The following is an 18,464-nucleotide window of genomic DNA, read 5'->3' as shown; positions in this document are numbered from 1 at the left end:
TATTTCACTTTAGCATTTTATATTGAAATGAGGGCAAGCCTATCAAAGAACATTAACTTAAGAGAATCTCAATAGAGATTAAAATTGCTTTTAAAATTGCAATCAAGTATAAACATGATTATTTTTATTACAAAATTTAATTATTTACGTGTATAATTATGTCTCAAACTTGTACTGGCCATTAAATTTTAACCAGCAAAAGATAAGTTTGTTATTTTCGTATATGTTTATTAAATGTATGTTAATTCTAATATCTGATATTTGTTATCATTCTCTTTGCCCCATCTTATTAAATACTATTTTTTGATACATGTTTTATTGTATTATGTAAAAATGATCTTTAATACATTATAAAATTGTACATAATATCAGACCCAAGAACTCGTATATCATACGTATACGTATACATATATCTGAAACGAAAGAAATGAATTAAATATATACCATTTTCAGATTTAATATTCTATATGTATAACACACAATATTTTAGAAACAAATCGCAAAAGATTATTTAAAATTTTTACAAACATTTCATCATTTGATTATATACCTTTTTCAATTAGGTAATTTGTGTAATATTGTTTGTAGACTTTTTATTGCAGGTTATCAATAGAAACTGCATTGAGATTAACACATATGTAGTAATGTTACCAACAATCTACTGGAAACAAAATCGCAGAATGAGCCACATGTTTACTTAATACACACAAATAATCGATTACTCACTGCAGCGAGAAGTGTCGCGTCCACTTTGAGACCCTTGGCTGAAAAAATGTTTTTGCGTTGCAATATTTGCAAAGAGAACAGCTGCAACTGCAACGTGTTAGAACACAAATATAAAAAAAAATGATTATGACTTTAATAAATTCTATATATAAACAAATTGTATTAGTATTAAAAAATTTTCATAAAACTCTTCAAATTCTATTACATTATATTACCTCGTTTTTCACATCTTCGTCGCTAATGCTGTTAAACACGACGTGAATAGTGGTGCCAATTTCCAGAGCTTGATTTTTGCCGGTCTCACAGGCCCATACTATCGATAATATTTTCAAGCTTTGATAATTAATTATAAATACTAAGAAATATGAGTACCAAAGATCATTATGTAACTCATATGTGAATATTGGCCACTGCGACGCATAAAAATACAGACTGAAAGTAATTTCGCAAAAAGTTATAATTATGGAAGCGAGAAGCTGCAAGCTGAAAACTAAGTTCAACATCTGCACTGTATCGCTGATCATCATGTGCTGCTTTTTCAAAGCTTTGAGTTCCATCAGTGGAAATGGATTTCCCTGCTTATGGTGGGTCCGGTTGAATAGGTGTGGCACATCTTTGAGCACGGGTTCCCGAAAATTCACCAGATTGTCGTTGATTCTCTTGAAACAAGCCTTTAATATGCAAACACAATTCAAGTATAGCATATCCATCTGAAATACCACTAAACTGATGTATATTGTGTACAACTCTAGTGTAAGGTGGTAATTCAACTTGTTATAAGATATCAGCATTACTATGATGAGGAAGAAGAAACTGAAGATGTCTTTCGTGTGGATCATCTTGGATAATTTCTTATACGTTTCCGAAGGCAGCTTTGAAGACACATCCATTATAATTTGGAGCAAACGCATTCGTGGACCACTCAAAATATACGTGACGATCACTATGAAACTACTAAGTGCATAGTAGCAGGTACCTTCAAGAATCCACGGTAAGTTTCCAAACTCAATCCTTTCAGAAATGGTGAAATCATAGAACAGCTTGAATTCGTAAATGCAGACAGCACAAATAACGACGGTTGATAAAACGTAGCACTGTTTGGAAATCTTGAAAGTCGACGCATTGATCTTGTATGGGAAGATTCCAAGAATGTGGCAGAAGATGAAGCAGGGATACATCAAGGATTGAAAGTCTGTGGCTTGAAAAAGCCGCCATTTCTTCAATACTTGTCCTTGGCATTTCGATGACAGATCGAACATGGTCAATGGAATGTCATGAGGATATAAACGTCTCAGTCGTAGACTAAAAAATAAAAATTATTAATTATATTGCCAATGCACTGTGACATTAATGCGACAACTTCTGTTTCAAATAAATTCTTTAACTTTGTATTTTCTCGTTGAATACATGAATTAGATCGTCCGTTTTGTTTACACTCGACGAATTTAAGCTCAACTGGAAAACAATTATTGCCTCGAGCAGGACAGGACTGAGAGGACATTTTGTTAGGCGTCAAGTAACCATGGTGTTCTTCGATCGGCAATTATACCACTGGAATACGTATAAAATAATTATGTGTAATTGTTGTGACCTATCAAATTATGTATGCAAACACGAAAGAGATAATATCGACTGCAAATTATCAACGTGGACAAGTAATTCTCCAAGATATGTTATGTATTCCCCTCCTTTCAACTTTGTGCTTTAAAATGCAATTACTTAATGGTTTTTTCCAAGTTGTATTATTTTTGTTTGTCATGTTATAGGAAATTAATCAAAGACATTATATTGATTGAGTAAAGAAACTTAATTTTATTTTAAGTTATTTAAAATTTTGTTTATGACACCATATATATATACTATAACTTTTTACTTATTTATATATGAATCTAATGGAAGATTGCAAAATATCTTGATAATTTCAGTCGTTTTGTACATTTTCTACACGCGCAAGACTATAAATTATATGACACAGCAATTATATATCATTACTTTATGCGTACTCTGAAGATAACGAGTAAATAACGATATTTACATCATGACTAACGAATTCCTCAGTCCTGTTTTGCTACACAACGCAACAATTGTTAGTAGTTTTAAATTAAACTCGCGAGGTGTAGATAGACCGTGAGAAGTTCATGTCGGTTTATGCAATCGCCGAGAAAAACACAAAAAAGTTATACTCATTGTTAGAAAAGAAATTCTTGTAAACACATCGATGACATAATTAACATTTCTGAGATTATAGTCTATAAATTGGATTATTGTCATCCGATAACACTTCGATGAAAATGTTTAATTTGGCATGGAGATTTCACAGACTCATAGATAAGAGAAGAGGAAAAATATGGCAGTTATTCCGCGCTACAGATTTTAAATCGTTGATGTATCCTTGCTTTACTTTGTGCCATATTCTGGGAATGTTTCCATACAAGATTAACACTTCAACCATCGAGACCTGCAAACCAAGTTACATTCGGTCGACCATCATTATCTGCATTTTTTGCATTTTCGAAATAATAAGTCTCTATGACATCAATATTACTAAAAATTTTGCATTCAGAAGCATACCCAGGACACTCGAACGTAACTCCTTCTACATTTTCGGTGGTTTTATAGTAATCACTACATTTATTTTGAGTGGACCACGAATGCGTTTTCTTCAGACCATACTGAAGCTCTCTTTAAAATTATCCTCGAAATCATATCAGGATTTATCTAGGCTAATCCATGCCAAGGATATTCTTGGATTCCTCTTTATAACTGTGCAAGCGTGGCTGTATTATTCCAAGCTGCAGTTTAGCATCGTGCGCAAGATTCTTGTGCTATATATCATCTTGCTGGTGTTTCAAATGGATATGTTATATATGAATTGTGTTTGCATATTAAAAGCTTGCTTCAAGCAAATCAACGACAGTCTGGCAAATTTGCGAGAACTCGTGAAGAATGGTGAGCCATATCTTCTGAGTGACACCTATCACGGGCGGAGGAATCCGTTCCTACTGATGGAAATCATAGCTTTGAAGAAGCAACATCTGGCAATAAGCGATACAGTACGGATGCTAAAGATGGTCTTCAGTTTGCAACTTCTTACTACGACAGTCATGACTTTCATTCAAATCACCTTCAATCTATACTTTTACCTAGTGCGAGTAAAAGAAGGTGTATCTGTCAGTAATCTTGAGAGACAGACTTACTACGAGTACTTTATTACATCTGTAACATATTATTTTACGAAAATAGTGTTGATAGTATGGGCTTGCGAAACCGGCAAGAATCAAGCCATGGAGATTGGCAGTACCATTCACAACGTATTCAACAGCAGTAGCAATAAGCAAATAAAGTATGAGGTAGAGAGACAAAACATTATAACTTCAGTGGTATATTTTAGGTATTCTTGAGTCCGGCGTATGTCAATTCAATTTGTAATGTACTAATATTTATCAAATTTAATTATATCTTTCAATTCTACATTTTACAATTTTTTTCATTTGACGTTACAGTTGCAATTGTTTTCTTTGCAATTATTGCATTGTAAAAATATATTTTCCGCAAAGGGGCTTACTGTGGATGCTACACTTCTCACTGCGGTGAGTGATCAATCAATTACTTTCATTAAATAAATGTAGATTCGTTTAGTTTTATGCTATGCTATTGTTTTTTTAGATAGTAGGTGGCATTACCACGTATCTATTAATCTTGATACAATTCCTGGTCATGTCGCATTCCTGCGATGGAAAATTATTAATCAATTTAACAGATATAATCTAGTTAAGAAAAAGATGTATGACCATATATAGAAAAAAATATTGTAAATATTCTTATTTTTATCATTGTGAATATGATAGAATATCGGAGTGAGTAGAGTATCTGATAAGAATTTTATCAGTCAGATAAATATCTGTATTGTTTAACTCTATTCTAAATAATAATAGCATAATCTAGTATCTTATAATACTATTTATATTTATCGTATATGTCTGTCACGATAGTATCAGTATTTTTTTAAATATGCACAGTGTAATTTGAATAATATTTGCGTATGCAAATTTATGCACACGCGCACACACACGCAAAATTTAATTTGTTATATTTTAATAAACACACGAAATACTTGTTAGTCATAATTGAATTAAGCTAATAAAATAACTATCGATAATATTTTATATAAATAGAAATTAAATATTAATATTTTTTTGTATCCTGAATTATTAAGTATAATTATATATTTGTGTGCAATTGTTTGTAAGATTGAAAGAATTAAATCTCGAAGAGTCGAGATGTGAAGATATCGAACATCCTATTTGCTAAATAAGAATGTGGAGTCTAAATAAATTAGTGCTAATGCATCCTTGAGACAGCCACTGCTCCACGTGGACAGTATGCAGCTTATGTTTCGTGCTTCGTGTACGCATGCACTCAATTGTTTCTTTACGTTTTTCGTTCCAATGGTGACAAAGTGTTGATCGAAGAGCGCCATGGTTACTTCACTACTAACAAGTGACCCTTTGAGTCTTTACCACTTAAAACTCTCGCAGTTTTTAGTTCAAATTCCGGCCGAATAGATCGACAATGGAGAGTCCATAATACCTATGGCCTTTATAAAAAAAAACAAACTGTAGAGCCATACCAAGAATAAAGCTCTATCAATCATATTCTACTCTACTTGACGATCAAGTGCATTTATTAAGACATTAAGTGATTAATATGTCTTGGGCTGTTCTGCCATGATTCTCCACTAATCATGTTCAGTTTGTCGTCGAAGTTACAAGGACGAGTCAATGCCATAATACGAAAAAGATGGCGATTGTTTCATGCCATGGACTTTGAGTCGTTGATGCGTCCCTCTTTTACCTTTTGCTACATTCTTGGAGTATTTCCGTATAAAATCAATGCTTCGGCCTTTGAGATTTCTAAACCACGTTATATTCTTTCGACCGTCGCTATCTGTGCTTGCTTCAGTAGCTTACTGAGCATTCTCTATACGATCGATGGTGGGTACATGAAGTTCAGAGGTGTACCAAGGACTCTTGAGCGTAATTGCTTTTACATACTCAGCGGTGTTCTAGCGGTCATCACATATATTTTGAGTGGTCCACGAATGCGTTTACTTCAAACTATAATGGAAATCTCTTCGAATTTACCTCCAGAATCATACCAGAGGCTATCCAAACTAATTCACGCCAAGGATATCATAGGTTTCTTCTTTCTAGTTATGGAATTGCCACTATATATTGAAATGAATGTCCCTGTTATACTCAAGATCTTCGTAGTATACGTTGGTCTGCTGATGTTTCAAATGGACATGATGTATATGAATTGTGTTTGTGTATTGAAGGCATGTTTCAAGAGACTCAATGACAATCTGGAGCATGTACGGGTGCTCATGATAAACGATGAGATAAATCATCTCGATCAGATGTACTACAAACAAAGAAGTCCACTCATGCTGATCAAACTAAAGGCTTTGAAAAAGCAGCATCTGTTGATTAGTAACGCAGTGCAGATGCTGAATATAACTTTCAGTTTGCAGCTCCTAATTACTATAACTCTAACTTTCATTGAGATCACTTTCGAACTCTACTTTCATATATTGTATTGGAAAAGGGGCATATCTATGATCGAAGTAGAAGACCATGTCTATGAAATATTCTTGATGCTGTCCGTAATGTATTATTTTACAAAAATAACGTTAATAGTGTGGGCCTGTGAGACCGGCAAGGATCAGGCTCAACAGATTGGCACCACTGTTCATGGCATGCTTAACAGTGTTGGCGATAATGAGATCAAAAGCGAGGTAATAAAAATGTAATTTCATCTGTACAGTTTTATGAATACGTAAATTTTTATGAATATCTAAATTTATACCTTCCAATTCTGTTATTACTTAATTTACGATCTGTCGTTGCAGTTGCATTTGTTTTCCTTGCAAATTATGCATCGAGAAAATAAATTCTCCACTAAAAGTCTTACTGTGGACGCAAAGCTTCTCACTGCGGTAAGTCGATTATTTTTGTACACGTTAAAAGAGATTTATTCATCATCTTGATTTTGTTTCTAGATGGCGGGTAACATCACTACATACTTGTTAATCTTGATGCAATTTTTAAACATGCCAAATTTTTGTGATAAAGAAATTGCAAATATTACACAAACAATTCAATGAAATAAAAGGATATATCGGATGAGTGAATATCTACATATATTTTATAATATAGTAGAAACATTTTCGTTTTTCGTTAGTTCTGTGTACAGCCGACAACCCGAATCGGCGCGCAGTTCTAGCAGAAAAATTAACGCGAAGTCATCAGTAGTACTGTTTATTGCGTCTAATATTACCACATGTCTCAGTGGTCGAATTGGTGAGACGCCCGCCTAGAGTGTAGGGAGGTCCAGGTTCAAACCCTGGCGGAGGTAATATTTTTTGCAATGAATTTCTTTACTTAGAATTTGCCAGCCATTGGTCGCCATGCAATTTTTCTACATTGATTATCGTTTTTATTAGAATATATTATTAGAATAGGACTTTTTTATTATAATATGACCCTACACTGTATAATTATTACGTGTTTATACACAAATATATAATATACACATACATATAAGGTACATATAAGTATTGCTAATACATCTACAAAGTGTATATTTGTATATAAAAAGACAAAATTTTATATTACTTGTATGTTAACGTCTAGTTACAACTTAACATGTTTTAATTGTTTAAATGTTACTAAACCGTAAAAGATATTAAAAAGTGATGTCTAATATTTTAATTAACATATGTATATTTAATTCCTATTGTTGCACATATATACATATACAGATTATTATCTGTCATCAAAAATAAGAATATACGCATATTTAAAGTCAATTTAAATAATAATTAAAATAACATCTTAAATAATTACTTAGAGATATTTTTTCTTCGAGCTACATTTATCAACAATAAATTTATAAAATCTTATTGAAATACCATTTAATCCATGCATTATTAGAGTAAGAAAATTTGTAACTTTTGCCATTTTTTTATCATTATTAAAATAGAAAAAATGACTTTCTTAGCTTAATTTATGACGTACGTAAGATCGAAACATAACGCAACGTAACATAATGTAATATTAACAATTCATTAATCAAAGTAAAAATCGATTAATTATAATCTAGATAAGAATATTGTTCTTATAGTCGCGTTCATTTTGTGAAATGTTGTGTAATATTGTGATATTATATTAATTATTCAAACACTCTTCGTGACAATATGAATGTTTCTCGAAATGTACAATATTAGATATAAATTTGATTAATATTTGATATGGATATTGAGGAGAAAAATAGTACTTATTTTATTCGTCCAATACAAGTTTAATATCATTATTTTTAAATAATGAAGAAAATTGTAATATTCCATTCTCGAATTTGTATCAATATAGTGTTGAACGGCTGGTTTAGATATTCTGTATATTATTATATATACATAGATATATTGAGTTCCGTACGCACAAGATATAAATGTGATATTTAACACTGAATAATTGTCATTAAAAGTACTGATCAATGTAGATACTGTGCAGTTATTATTTCCTGTTTCATGTATGCACAAATGAATTGTAGGACATAATTATACTTTGTTTTTTTTAGCACTCAAAGTGCTGCAGATATTTTTATTATAACATTGCTTTATTTTTATATTTTTTATTCTATATACCGAAGTTTTTCTAGTTTAATAATTGTAGACAAGTACTTACTAATAATAAATTTTGCATTGCAACCAAACATCATAAAGAAAGTAATAATTGCCGATCGAAGAGCACCATGGTTACTTAGTAGTAACAAATAACGCTAATGTCTTAATGTAGCAGCTTTCTCAGTTTTAAACTGACACTCCCTGAATATAGATCAACACAAAGTCCATGTCAGTTCGTGCATGTTAAACAGAAAAAAAAACGTAAAGGCTGTTTCCAAAATCTTACAATAAGACTTATATTACAGAATAAAGTTCAATAATTTTTGTGATATAAATTGAACGGTGATATAAATTGTCGTATTCATATTTCGCTGATAATGTTCAGTTGGCCAACAAAGTTTCAAGGAAACGCCAAGTATCAAATATGGAAAAAGTGGCAGCTGTTTCATGCTACGGACTTTCAATCGTTGATGTCTCCGTGCTTCATCTTTTGCACCGTTCTTGGACTATTTCCATACAAAATCAACGGTCGGACCTTTGAGACTTCCAAACTACGTTACACTATGTCAACCGTCATTCTCTGTATTCTCTGCATTTACTATCTAGTGGTGCTGTATAAGATTGATATTACTAAAACGATCACATTCAAGAGCATACCTAAGACTCTTGAGCGTAACTGCTTATACATACTCTGTAATTTTATTGCGATCGTTACATACGTTTTAAGCGGTCCTCGAATGCATTTGCTCCAGGCCATAATGAATATCTCTTCAAAACTGCCTCTCAACTCGTATCAAAAACTATCTAGATTGATCCACGCTAAAGATATCTTCGGCTTTTTCTATCTATTCGTACAAGGGATATTATATTATACCATGTTGGATTTCAATACTTGGCATAAATTTTTTTTTCCGTACATTGCTCTGTTGGTATTTCAGATGGATATGCTATATATGAATTGTGTTTGTATATTAAAGGCCTGTTTCAAAAGAATTGACGACAATTTGAAGAATATGCGAGAGCTCGTAGTAAACGACGAGCCACATCTCCTGAGGCGAATCTATCATGAGCATAAAAATCCATTTCTGCTAATGGAGCTCAAAGCTTTAAAGAAACAGCATCTGGCGATCAGTGATATTGTACAAGTGCTAAACACAATTTTCAGTCTGCAGCTCCTAGCTACTATAATTCTGACTTTTGCCGAAATCACTTTTCAACTGTACTTCTACATAATACATTGGGAAACTGGCATGACAATGATTGATGTCGACAACCAACTTTATGATCTGTTGCTAGTAGTGAATATGGCATATTATTCGACAAAAATAATGTTGATGGTATGGGCTTGTGAGACCGGTAAAGATCAGGCCATGAAGATCGGCATTACTGTTCATGATCTGCTGAATAACACTTCAGATGAGCATATAAAAGACGAAGTAATTAAAAAAACTTTTGTTTAAATCTTTGTCTGAAGATATTTTGTTTATTAATTGCCCTTTTATTACTAATTATCTTTTTATATCTAACTTAGCAAAGTAATCTAGGAAAATCTAGAAGAGTTAATAACGGTTTTACAATCTCAGCATTTAATTATATCATAATCTTATACATTTTGCAGTTGCAGTTGTTTTCCTTGCAAGTACTGCATCGCGAAAATGTATTCTCCGCAAAAGGTCTCATTGTGGATGCTACTCTTCTCACTGCGGTAAATAAATAATTATGATCTTCTTAATTAAATACATATTATTATTTACTTTCATAATTCTGATTTTAGATAGTGAGTAACATAACTACATATCTGCTAATATTGATACAATTCTTAATTACAACAAATTTTTGCAACAAAAAAGATAGTACATATAATGTCACACAAATAATCTAATTATAAAAATATTAATTACTAAAAGAAATATACATTATTATTATATTATTAAGTTAAGATACTCTCTTTTTACGTTACGACAATATGTATATTCATGTATGTGTATCTTCCGTTTTAGAAAAACATTTTCAATGTAAATGCACGTTAACGCACATTAATATCTTGTAAATAAGTTAAATTTGACTTGCTACATTTTAACAAATTTATATCCAATTAAGATTAAATAATAAAAAGACATTAAATAGAGTTATTTTATTTATACGGACATATTTTTTAATTGTACTAAAGTATAATAGTAAATATGTAAAATACGTAATAATATTCTTAAATTATATATTAGAATTTCATACACGCATGTACACGTAATACCAGAATTGTAGCATAAAAATATCGAATATTCAGTATGCACAATAATCTAATATTTAAAATCGGAAAATTGTTACTAAAGTTACTTAATAAAAAAGTTACTGATTCATGTACGTACAGGACAATCAATATTTCCTATTTGATATGTGCACACACGATTTACGCCAAATGACGAACAGGTCGACGGCGTTCCCCTAAAGGGAAAAAATCCAAAAAGGCACACATGATTTGTTAAATGCTAAGTTGGCAATTATGCTTCGTTCCGTTATACTCCGCGCACCAAAGGTGACAATTATACCGATCCGATCGAAGAGCACCATGGTTACTTTACGACTAACAATTGATTACTCAAGTGTTATCTTGATGCAGCAACAGCTTGCAGTTTTAAACTGAAACTCGCCGAGTATAGATCAACGAAGTTCCGTTTTATTTGAAAAAGCTGACGGCAACACGAAAAAAGCTCTTGCTTATATTAATGTTAAAGTGCAACAATTAATATTTGAGCAGTCTAGATAATAGTAATCTAGATTATTGTATGACATAAATTGTTGTCCTATTCCGCCGATATGATCAATCCGTTATTGAAGTTCCAAAAACGCGTCAAGTGTAAAATGTGGAAAAAATGGCAATTGTTCAATGCCACGGACTTCCAATCGTTGATGTATCCGTGCTTCTTTCTCTGCAGCATTCTTGGAATATTTCCATACAAAATCAATCACGGTTCGACTTTCGAGATTTCCAAACAGCGTTACATACTATCAACCGTCGTCCTCTGTGTTCTCTGCACTTGCGAGCTAGTAATACTTTATATGATTGATATTGCTGGGACAATAAACCTTGGAGACATACGTAGGACTCTTCAGCGTAACTGCTATTTCATACTCGGAAATTTTATCGCGATTGTTACATATGTTTTGAGCGGTCTTCGAATGGATTTGCTCCAGGCCGTAATAAATATCTCTTCAAAGCTATCTCTCAATTCATATAAAAAACTGTCTAGATTGATCCATACTAAGGATATCTTCGGATTCTTCTTTCTATTTATGATGACGATGTACTACTACTCCCAGATAGACCATTGGTACAAAGCTCTTGTACCACATGTTACTTTCCTGGTGTTTCAGACGGATATGCTATACATAAATTGCGTTTGTATATTAAAGGCCTGTTTCAAAACAATTGACAACAATCTGATCAATTTACGGGAACCCATCGCAAACGATGAGCCGAATAATCCATTTCTGTTAATGGAACTCAAGGCTTTGAAGAAGCAGCATATGAAGATCAGCGATACAGTAGAAATGTTAAACATGGTTTTCAGTCTCCCGCTCCTCGCTACCATGAGTATAACTTTTTTCGGAATCATTTTTGAATTGTACTACTGCATGCTGCATTGGAAAATTGGCATATTAATAAATTTCAACATGGACAACCTGGGTTTTGATATATTTGCAATAGGGTTTATGACGTTTTATACCCTAAAAACAGTGTTGATAGCATGGGCTGGTGAGACTGGTAAAGATCAGGCCATGAAGATCGGCATCACTGTTCACGATTTGCTTAATAATTCGTCAGATAAACAAATAAAAAACGAGGTAATCAAAAAGTTAAAATTTTATTTCTTTACCTAAAGATATTTATTAATATAACTTTATATGTGAAATTTAGAGTTAATAATGTTTAACAGAATTAATAATAGTCTTACAATCCAGAACTTAAATAAATAACAATCTCGTTTTTTACAGTTGCGGCTATTTTCCTTGCAAGTACTGCACTGCGAAAATACGTTCACCGTAAAAGGTCTCATTGTGGATATTACTCTTCTTACTGCAGTAAGTAGGCGTGTACTTGTTTTTTTAATTAATAAAATGTATATTGTTTACTTTCACAATTGTGATTTTAGATAGTGGTTAATACAACTACGTATGTACTAATCTTACTACAATCCTTGATTGTCTCATATATTTGCAATGGAAAAACAAATAATGTCATACATATTATCTAATTAAGAAATATATATTAATAAATAAAAAACTATATTATTATTAAATAATTAAGACACTCTCCTTCTTTTACCACTGTAAGAATATGCATGCACATTGTACATATTATATTCACATATGTCTTACTAGTGTGATAACTTGTTCTATAATTTATTAGAAATATTTTTGTATGTGTATATAATTAATTTCATCTAATATTTATTGTAAGATTAATTCAGTGTTATTTTCTTTTTATCTTTTTCATAGCTTTAATAATTAGAAAAATATATATCTGAATTATACTTAATTACTTAATTTAAAAATAGTGTTGAATATTTCTCTACATTGTAAATTTTATTTATTGACAATGATTAAAGAACTTTTCATTAAACTATAATATGATTAATGAATTATCGTGGTAACATTCATGTCTTTCGCCATTGCATCCTTTTATTGCTGCTGAAATAAAAAAGATCAGTTTTTCTGCATACAGTCTGTAGATTACGGTCTGTTAAAAACTCCATTAAGGAGAATACGCCGATTAGTTTAATCTAGATAAGTAGTTATAGATTAATCTTAATCAATATAATATAGCACTGTCCTTGCATTCTAATTTTAATTTATTAATATTACATTTGTTACATGTGTATATGCTTTCCTATGGATGTCATTTCTCAAAGCAAAAGCAATGCAAGTTAATATTACTTTAGTTCACAAATAAAACCAGAGTTAAGTTAAATTTATTATATTTTGATAAACCCATGAAAATTATTTGTAATAGCAATAAATACAATTTATAAAATAAATGTTGACGACAGCATACATATTATTTTACAAAATATGGAATAACATTAAAATTTATTCATTATTGGAACTGGTATTAATGTACTTTTACGAGCTACTGATCTGTGTGGATGCAAAGTGTAAACTTCTTTTATATGTATATGCATACAAGAGTTGACATATTGCTGCTATGTCAAAATTACATATTATCATGTTATACAAACGATATACATATATGTATACTGCATTCAAAGAATGATTAATGGCAATCGTAGAGCGTCGCGGTTTCTTTGTAAGTAACAAATAATCCTCGAGTCTTGTCTCACTATTCGGTGCAACTGTTCGCAGTTTTGATCTTAAACTTGTCGAGTGCAAATCAACAATGAAGAGCACATAGTCGATGCAGTGAGGTGAATTTAAAGATATATATAATTTAAAAAAGAAGCACTCATAGACCACATACATCATAGTGCATTGATAAAGGGATTAATTTTTAAAACTGTCAATAGCCTAGATTGAAGTTTCATAATAATCGTTTTCATAATAATTGAAAAAGATGATGTTCAATCCTTCATTGAAATTCCGAAGACAAGCCAAAGGTAAAATACAAAAAAAATGGCAATTGTTTAACGCCACGGACTTTCAGTCCTTGATGTATCCCTGCTTCACTTTCTGTCGCATTCTCGGAATGTTTCCATACAAAATCAACACTTCGACGTTAGAGATTTACAAACCGCTCTTCATTGTGTGGTCCGTCATTGTCTGCGTTTGCTGTATTGGCGAACTGGTAATATTGTACCAGATCAACATTTCTGGAACGATCAACATGAGAAGCGTACCCAGAACTCTCGAGCGTAGTAGTTACTATTCGCTCAGCAATTTGGTAGTAGTTGTCACGTACATTTTGAGTGGTCCACGAATGCGTTTGCTTCAAACCATATTGGACATCTCGTCGACATTGCCCTTGGAATCGTATCGGAAGCTGTCCTGGTTAATTCACACGAAGGATATTATCGGTACTTCTTATGTAATTGGAATCGTGCTAATATATCATTCTAGAATGAGAGTTGATGTCATGATGAAATTTTTCGTAATTTACGTCAATATGTTGGTATTTGAAATGGACATGATGTACATGAATTGTGTTTGCGTATTAAAGGCCTGTTTCAAGGGAATAAATGACAATTTGATAAATCTGCAAAAACTCATCGTGAATAGTGAGACTCATCTTTTCCAACCGATCTATTATGTGCAGAGAAATTCTTTCCTGTTGATAAAGCTCAAAGCTTTGAAGAAGCAGCATCTAAGAGTCAGTGATACAGTGCAGATGCTGAATATAATTTTCAGTTTGCAAATCATAGCTACCATAATATTGACTTTTATCGAGATGACATTTAATATATACTATTATATACTGCAGTGGAGAGAAGATGTGTTAATACTTATTATGGAGAAGCAGCTCTATCATGCGTACTTCTTCATATGCATTGCATATTTTTTCACAAAGATAACATTGATAATATGGGCCTGCGAGACCGGCAAGAATCAGGCCTCAGAAATTGGCACAACCGTTCATGATGTGCTTAACTGCACCAACAATGAGCAAATCAAATACGAGGTAATGGAAAATGTAATTTAATACGTATATTTTTATAAGCATTTCGTTAAAACAATTTTTAACCAATAAAACTGCTACATATACATATATGTAATCATGTTATCAATTCTATTGAGGATTTTAAATATTTTACGATCGGATATTGTAGCTGCAGCTATTTTCCTTGCAAATACTGCACCATAAAAATAAATTCTCTGCAAAGGGTTTCACTGTGGATGCGACGCTTCTTGCCGCGGTGAGCAACTGATCGTAAGCCGTTATTGAATAAATACGAAATGTTCATCAATTTAATTTTGCTTTTAGATAATAGGTAACGTCACTACGTACATATTAATCTTAATGCAATTCTTAAGTGCATCGTATTCTTGTGATGGAAAGACAATTGTCAACGTTACACTAATTAAAAACGACAAATAAAAATGTGAATAGCGTTTTTATATTTAAAATGCACTATTTCATATACATATAATAAATATATTTATGAAAAATCGTTTTACATTTGTGAAATACACCATTTAATGTAACTTTTTAATTGTTTCTTTATTGAGATTAGGATAAATTAAATATTAAATGTTAATAAATCAATGTATTTAATATTTATATATTTCTGGCAAATGTATTTATAATTAGCATTTCAAATACCGTCTCAGTTAACACATTGTACTTCATTCTAGGATTATTAGTAATATCTCATGGTTGCATTGTTAATAATACACATATGAGCAAAAGAGTAATTAATATAATAGTAATTACGTTTAATTCACGCTTTATTTGCAATAGCACAGAAATTTGATAACAAATATATGCAAGCATTGATATTTAGAATTATATTTATATTTATATAAATTTATTCGTTGCATAAATGGATTGTGTTGAAAAAATTATAACTTGTGTAATTTACCTCATTACCAAACTGAAAAATGTGTAGTTTTCTTGCCTCCAGTTAACAATTTATGAGTATATGACATGTAATACATATTTTACATAAAAACTTAGAAAATATATATTTGTATACAAATAATCGGGCATATTAATTCGTATTTGTGTGATGTAAAATATCTTGTACGTAATTTAAACGTAAACTTTTGAAATAGATAGTGATAAAGAAATACGTATATTACAATTGCATTTTCGAAAGTTAGTAATCTACAGAAACACTGCACAGGGTACAGCCATTTCCATTTGTATTCATGATTTGATGAGTAATGTGTCACAATATTATTTCTTCATACAGAGATGAGTAGCCAATCGAAGAGCACCATGGTTACATCACGCCTAACAAACTATCCTTTGCCTTTGTAGAGGGCAGCAATTATTCGCAGTTTTAAACTTAAATTCGTCAGATGTGCATCGAGTCCATATTGATTTATGTATGTGGAAAGACATACGGACGCAACGGCTACACTTAAATAAAACTTGTCGCGATTAATGCCATAGTGTATAACGTGAATAATAATTTGCAGATTGTTGTTTATTATTCAAATTTTCTTGTCTTCTTGCGACATATTGTTGAACATGTTTAATTTGTCATCGAATTTCCAAGAAAAACCAAAAGGCAAACAAAAAGGAAAAGGATGGCGATTGTTCCAAGCCAAAGACTTTCAAACCCTGATGTATCCTTGTTTCACGTTCTGTCGTATTCTGGGTATATTTCCATATAAGATCAATGCGTCAACCTTCGTGGCTTCAAAACTGTATTATACTCTGTGGACTGTAGTTATCGGTGTTAGTTATGGTATTAACGCACTGGCATACATACTACATGGTTCTTCCATTTTTGGAAAAATCGATATGAAAATTTTACCCCGGACTCTCGGGAGTATCTGTGTGTTCGTGTTTGGCGGTTTCATAATGGTCGTTACATTTATTCTAAGCGGCCCGCGAATGCGCTTGCTCCAGATATTATTGAACATCTCTTCAAGATTACCCGCAGAATCCTATCAAAAACTATCGAGACTGATTCACGCTAAAGATGTCATCGGTTTTATCTGTCTAATTGAGAACATGTTCATACGTATGTTAAAGTTGCGTGTGAACTCCATGTTTCATACATACATCATTCTAGTGGTATTTCAAATGGACATGTTGTATATAAATTGTGTTTGCGTATTAAAGGCGTGTTTTAAAAGAATCAATGACAATCTGGCGCACATGCGAGAACTCATTATAAATGACAATTCACATGGCTCTAGACTGACCTACGAGCAGAGAAATCCATTTCTGATAATGGAGCTCAAGGCTCTAAAGAGGCAGCACATGACAATCAGCGATACTGTACATAAGTTAAATATGATTTTCAGTTTGCAGCTTCTTGCTACAGTAGTTATGACCTTCTCTGATGTCACGATCACTTTATACTACTATGTATTAGACTGGCAACATATCCCGTTAATGAGTACTTCAATGAAAGCATTATCTCACACGTACTATCTTTCACGCCTTATGTATTATGGTGTGAAAATGGGATTGGTAACGTGGGCCTGTGAGACAGGCAAGAATCAAGCTTTGCAAATCACCATTTCTATTCACGATATATCAAATAACATCACCGATAAGCAGATCAAGGATGAGGTAATATATTAGAAAATTTATCATGTATATCAAAAAAAGTTTTTGACATCTGATTCATAATTAGTATATTTTTCTGTATTTAATAATTTCGTAATTACAGTTACAACTGTTTTCATTGCAAACACTTCACTGCGAAAATACATTTTCTGCAAAAGGTCTTACTGTGGACGCGAAGCTTCTCGCTGCAGTGAGTGATTTGTATCCCTTAATTAATAATGCCTTAATTAATTATAATTTGTTAATGAAATTAATAACGAATAAAATACGCTTTGATTTTAGATAGTGGGTAGTATCATTATGTATGTATTAATATTATTCCAATTCATGCATATGTCGTATTCCTGTGAGAGAAAGATAGCAACCAACATTACGGAAGTAATTTAATTAGGAATATATCTGATATATGCATACAAAATTTTTATTTTTTATTTTTCTTATAATTAGAATATACGTGCTTCACATACAACAATTATCATCATTGTATTATATGAATTAAATTTGATTTAATATATGTTAAAATCATCTAAGATATTTGTAATCCATGTTTAAAGAAAATTATGACGAAAAATATTGTAAATAAATATGTAAATATAATGCACATGCATATGTATAAATATATTAATATTTAGATACATATACATACTTACTAAAAAAATAGCTTATATGAAAACAAAAATATTAAATCTGTAAGATAAAAATGTTTTAGTTATTAACGGATCTCTCAGAGTCTTTTAGAATCACTGATTTATATTACCCACACAGTTCATCGTTTCTACATATTTCATGAGTATACATAGTATACAGTATACAGAGTGTAAATTAGTGAGTCATATGCCGTAACAATAATATACC

General features: G+C 31.7%; 7 protein-coding genes across 8 annotated transcripts; 6 read left to right on the top strand and 1 right to left on the bottom strand.

Moving 5' to 3' along the window:
• Nucleotides 1-338: 338 nt before the first annotated feature.
• On the bottom strand, nucleotides 339-2,189 carry LOC105557296. Of its 2 annotated transcripts, XM_012004495.1 has the most exons (5): nucleotides 1,703-1,916; nucleotides 942-1,598; nucleotides 727-813; nucleotides 551-658; nucleotides 339-413 (listed from the first exon to the last, which is right to left on the bottom strand). In XM_012004495.1, exons 1-4 carry the CDS (start codon nucleotides 1,847-1,849, stop codon nucleotides 560-562), a joined length of 990 nt encoding a protein of 329 aa, XP_011859885.1. In that variant the 5' UTR covers nucleotides 1,850-1,916; the 3' UTR covers nucleotides 339-413; nucleotides 551-559. The 2 variants fall into 2 exon arrangements, with proteins under 2 accessions (XP_011859885.1, XP_011859884.1); XM_012004494.1 differs by lacking the exon at nucleotides 339-413 and having other exon boundaries at nucleotides 581-661; nucleotides 942-2,189.
• Nucleotides 2,190-3,377: 1,188 nt separating this feature from the next.
• LOC105557306 (putative gustatory receptor 28b) lies at nucleotides 3,378-4,497 on the top strand. The gene is made up of 3 exons (XM_012004505.1): nucleotides 3,378-4,076; nucleotides 4,230-4,316; nucleotides 4,393-4,497. The coding sequence occupies exons 1-3, from the start codon at nucleotides 3,378-3,380 to the stop codon at nucleotides 4,495-4,497; spliced, it is 891 nt and encodes a 296-aa protein (XP_011859895.1).
• Nucleotides 4,498-5,470: 973 nt separating this feature from the next.
• Nucleotides 5,471-6,892, top strand: LOC105557304. Its single transcript, XM_012004504.1, has 3 exons — nucleotides 5,471-6,523; nucleotides 6,638-6,724; nucleotides 6,788-6,892. Exons 1-3 carry the CDS (start codon nucleotides 5,471-5,473, stop codon nucleotides 6,890-6,892), a joined length of 1,245 nt encoding a protein of 414 aa, XP_011859894.1.
• A 1,714-nt stretch (nucleotides 6,893-8,606) lies between these two features.
• Nucleotides 8,607-10,377, top strand: LOC105557295. The gene is made up of 3 exons (XM_012004493.1): nucleotides 8,607-9,846; nucleotides 10,029-10,115; nucleotides 10,185-10,377. The coding sequence occupies exons 1-3, from the start codon at nucleotides 8,788-8,790 to the stop codon at nucleotides 10,290-10,292; spliced, it is 1,254 nt and encodes a 417-aa protein (XP_011859883.1). The 5' UTR covers nucleotides 8,607-8,787; the 3' UTR covers nucleotides 10,293-10,377.
• Nucleotides 10,378-11,224: 847 nt separating this feature from the next.
• Nucleotides 11,225-12,663, top strand: LOC105557303. Its single transcript, XM_012004502.1, has 3 exons — nucleotides 11,225-12,253; nucleotides 12,404-12,490; nucleotides 12,562-12,663. Exons 1-3 carry the CDS (start codon nucleotides 11,225-11,227, stop codon nucleotides 12,661-12,663), a joined length of 1,218 nt encoding a protein of 405 aa, XP_011859892.1.
• Nucleotides 12,664-13,741: 1,078 nt separating this feature from the next.
• LOC105557302 (putative gustatory receptor 28b) lies at nucleotides 13,742-15,458 on the top strand. The gene is made up of 3 exons (XM_012004501.1): nucleotides 13,742-15,041; nucleotides 15,190-15,276; nucleotides 15,345-15,458. The coding sequence occupies exons 1-3, from the start codon at nucleotides 13,980-13,982 to the stop codon at nucleotides 15,456-15,458; spliced, it is 1,263 nt and encodes a 420-aa protein (XP_011859891.1). The 5' UTR covers nucleotides 13,742-13,979.
• Nucleotides 15,459-16,368: 910 nt separating this feature from the next.
• On the top strand, nucleotides 16,369-18,147 carry LOC105557294. Its single transcript, XM_012004491.1, has 3 exons — nucleotides 16,369-17,612; nucleotides 17,713-17,799; nucleotides 17,892-18,147. The coding sequence occupies exons 1-3, from the start codon at nucleotides 16,557-16,559 to the stop codon at nucleotides 17,994-17,996; spliced, it is 1,248 nt and encodes a 415-aa protein (XP_011859881.1). The 5' UTR covers nucleotides 16,369-16,556; the 3' UTR covers nucleotides 17,997-18,147.
• The last annotated feature ends 317 nt before the right edge of the window (nucleotides 18,148-18,464 follow it).

Source organism: Vollenhovia emeryi, unplaced genomic scaffold (assembly GCF_000949405.1).
Source record: "Vollenhovia emeryi isolate VEMERY1.0 unplaced genomic scaffold, V.emery_V1.0 DF939527.1, whole genome shotgun sequence".
NCBI classification, from domain to species: Eukaryota; Metazoa; Arthropoda; class Insecta; order Hymenoptera; family Formicidae; genus Vollenhovia; species Vollenhovia emeryi.
The sequence above is the reverse complement of the archived record's forward strand: the minus strand, read 5'-3'. Positions and strand labels throughout refer to the sequence as shown.

Bases quoted from the DNA above. Each gene is read 5' to 3' on its own strand.
- LOC105557296 (XM_012004494.1), bottom strand. From the start codon at position 1,985: ATGTTCGATCTGTCATCGAAATGCCAAGGACAAGTATTGAAGAAATGG. The intron at 814-941 runs GTAATATAATGT...AACACGTTGCAG, and splicing joins ACGAAGATGTGAAAAACGAG to TTGCAGCTGTTCTCTTTGCA.
- LOC105557306 (XM_012004505.1), top strand. From the start codon at position 3,378: ATGCGTTTTCTTCAGACCATACTGAAGCTCTCTTTAAAATTATCCTCG. The intron at 4,077-4,229 runs GTAGAGAGACAA...TTGACGTTACAG, and splicing joins ATAAGCAAATAAAGTATGAG to TTGCAATTGTTTTCTTTGCA. The intron at 4,317-4,392 runs GTGAGTGATCAA...TTGTTTTTTTAG, and splicing joins ATGCTACACTTCTCACTGCG to ATAGTAGGTGGCATTACCAC.
- LOC105557304 (XM_012004504.1), top strand. From the start codon at position 5,471: ATGTTCAGTTTGTCGTCGAAGTTACAAGGACGAGTCAATGCCATAATA. The intron at 6,524-6,637 runs GTAATAAAAATG...CTGTCGTTGCAG, and splicing joins ATAATGAGATCAAAAGCGAG to TTGCATTTGTTTTCCTTGCA. The intron at 6,725-6,787 runs GTAAGTCGATTA...TTTTGTTTCTAG, and splicing joins ACGCAAAGCTTCTCACTGCG to ATGGCGGGTAACATCACTAC.
- LOC105557295 (XM_012004493.1), top strand. From the start codon at position 8,788: ATGTTCAGTTGGCCAACAAAGTTTCAAGGAAACGCCAAGTATCAAATA. The intron at 9,847-10,028 runs GTAATTAAAAAA...TACATTTTGCAG, and splicing joins ATGAGCATATAAAAGACGAA to TTGCAGTTGTTTTCCTTGCA. The intron at 10,116-10,184 runs GTAAATAAATAA...TTCTGATTTTAG, and splicing joins ATGCTACTCTTCTCACTGCG to ATAGTGAGTAACATAACTAC.
- LOC105557303 (XM_012004502.1), top strand. From the start codon at position 11,225: ATGATCAATCCGTTATTGAAGTTCCAAAAACGCGTCAAGTGTAAAATG. The intron at 12,254-12,403 runs GTAATCAAAAAG...CGTTTTTTACAG, and splicing joins ATAAACAAATAAAAAACGAG to TTGCGGCTATTTTCCTTGCA. The intron at 12,491-12,561 runs GTAAGTAGGCGT...TTGTGATTTTAG, and splicing joins ATATTACTCTTCTTACTGCA to ATAGTGGTTAATACAACTAC.
- LOC105557302 (XM_012004501.1), top strand. From the start codon at position 13,980: ATGATGTTCAATCCTTCATTGAAATTCCGAAGACAAGCCAAAGGTAAA. The intron at 15,042-15,189 runs GTAATGGAAAAT...CGGATATTGTAG, and splicing joins ATGAGCAAATCAAATACGAG to CTGCAGCTATTTTCCTTGCA. The intron at 15,277-15,344 runs GTGAGCAACTGA...TTTTGCTTTTAG, and splicing joins ATGCGACGCTTCTTGCCGCG to ATAATAGGTAACGTCACTAC.
- LOC105557294 (XM_012004491.1), top strand. From the start codon at position 16,557: ATGTTTAATTTGTCATCGAATTTCCAAGAAAAACCAAAAGGCAAACAA. The intron at 17,613-17,712 runs GTAATATATTAG...TCGTAATTACAG, and splicing joins ATAAGCAGATCAAGGATGAG to TTACAACTGTTTTCATTGCA. The intron at 17,800-17,891 runs GTGAGTGATTTG...CTTTGATTTTAG, and splicing joins ACGCGAAGCTTCTCGCTGCA to ATAGTGGGTAGTATCATTAT.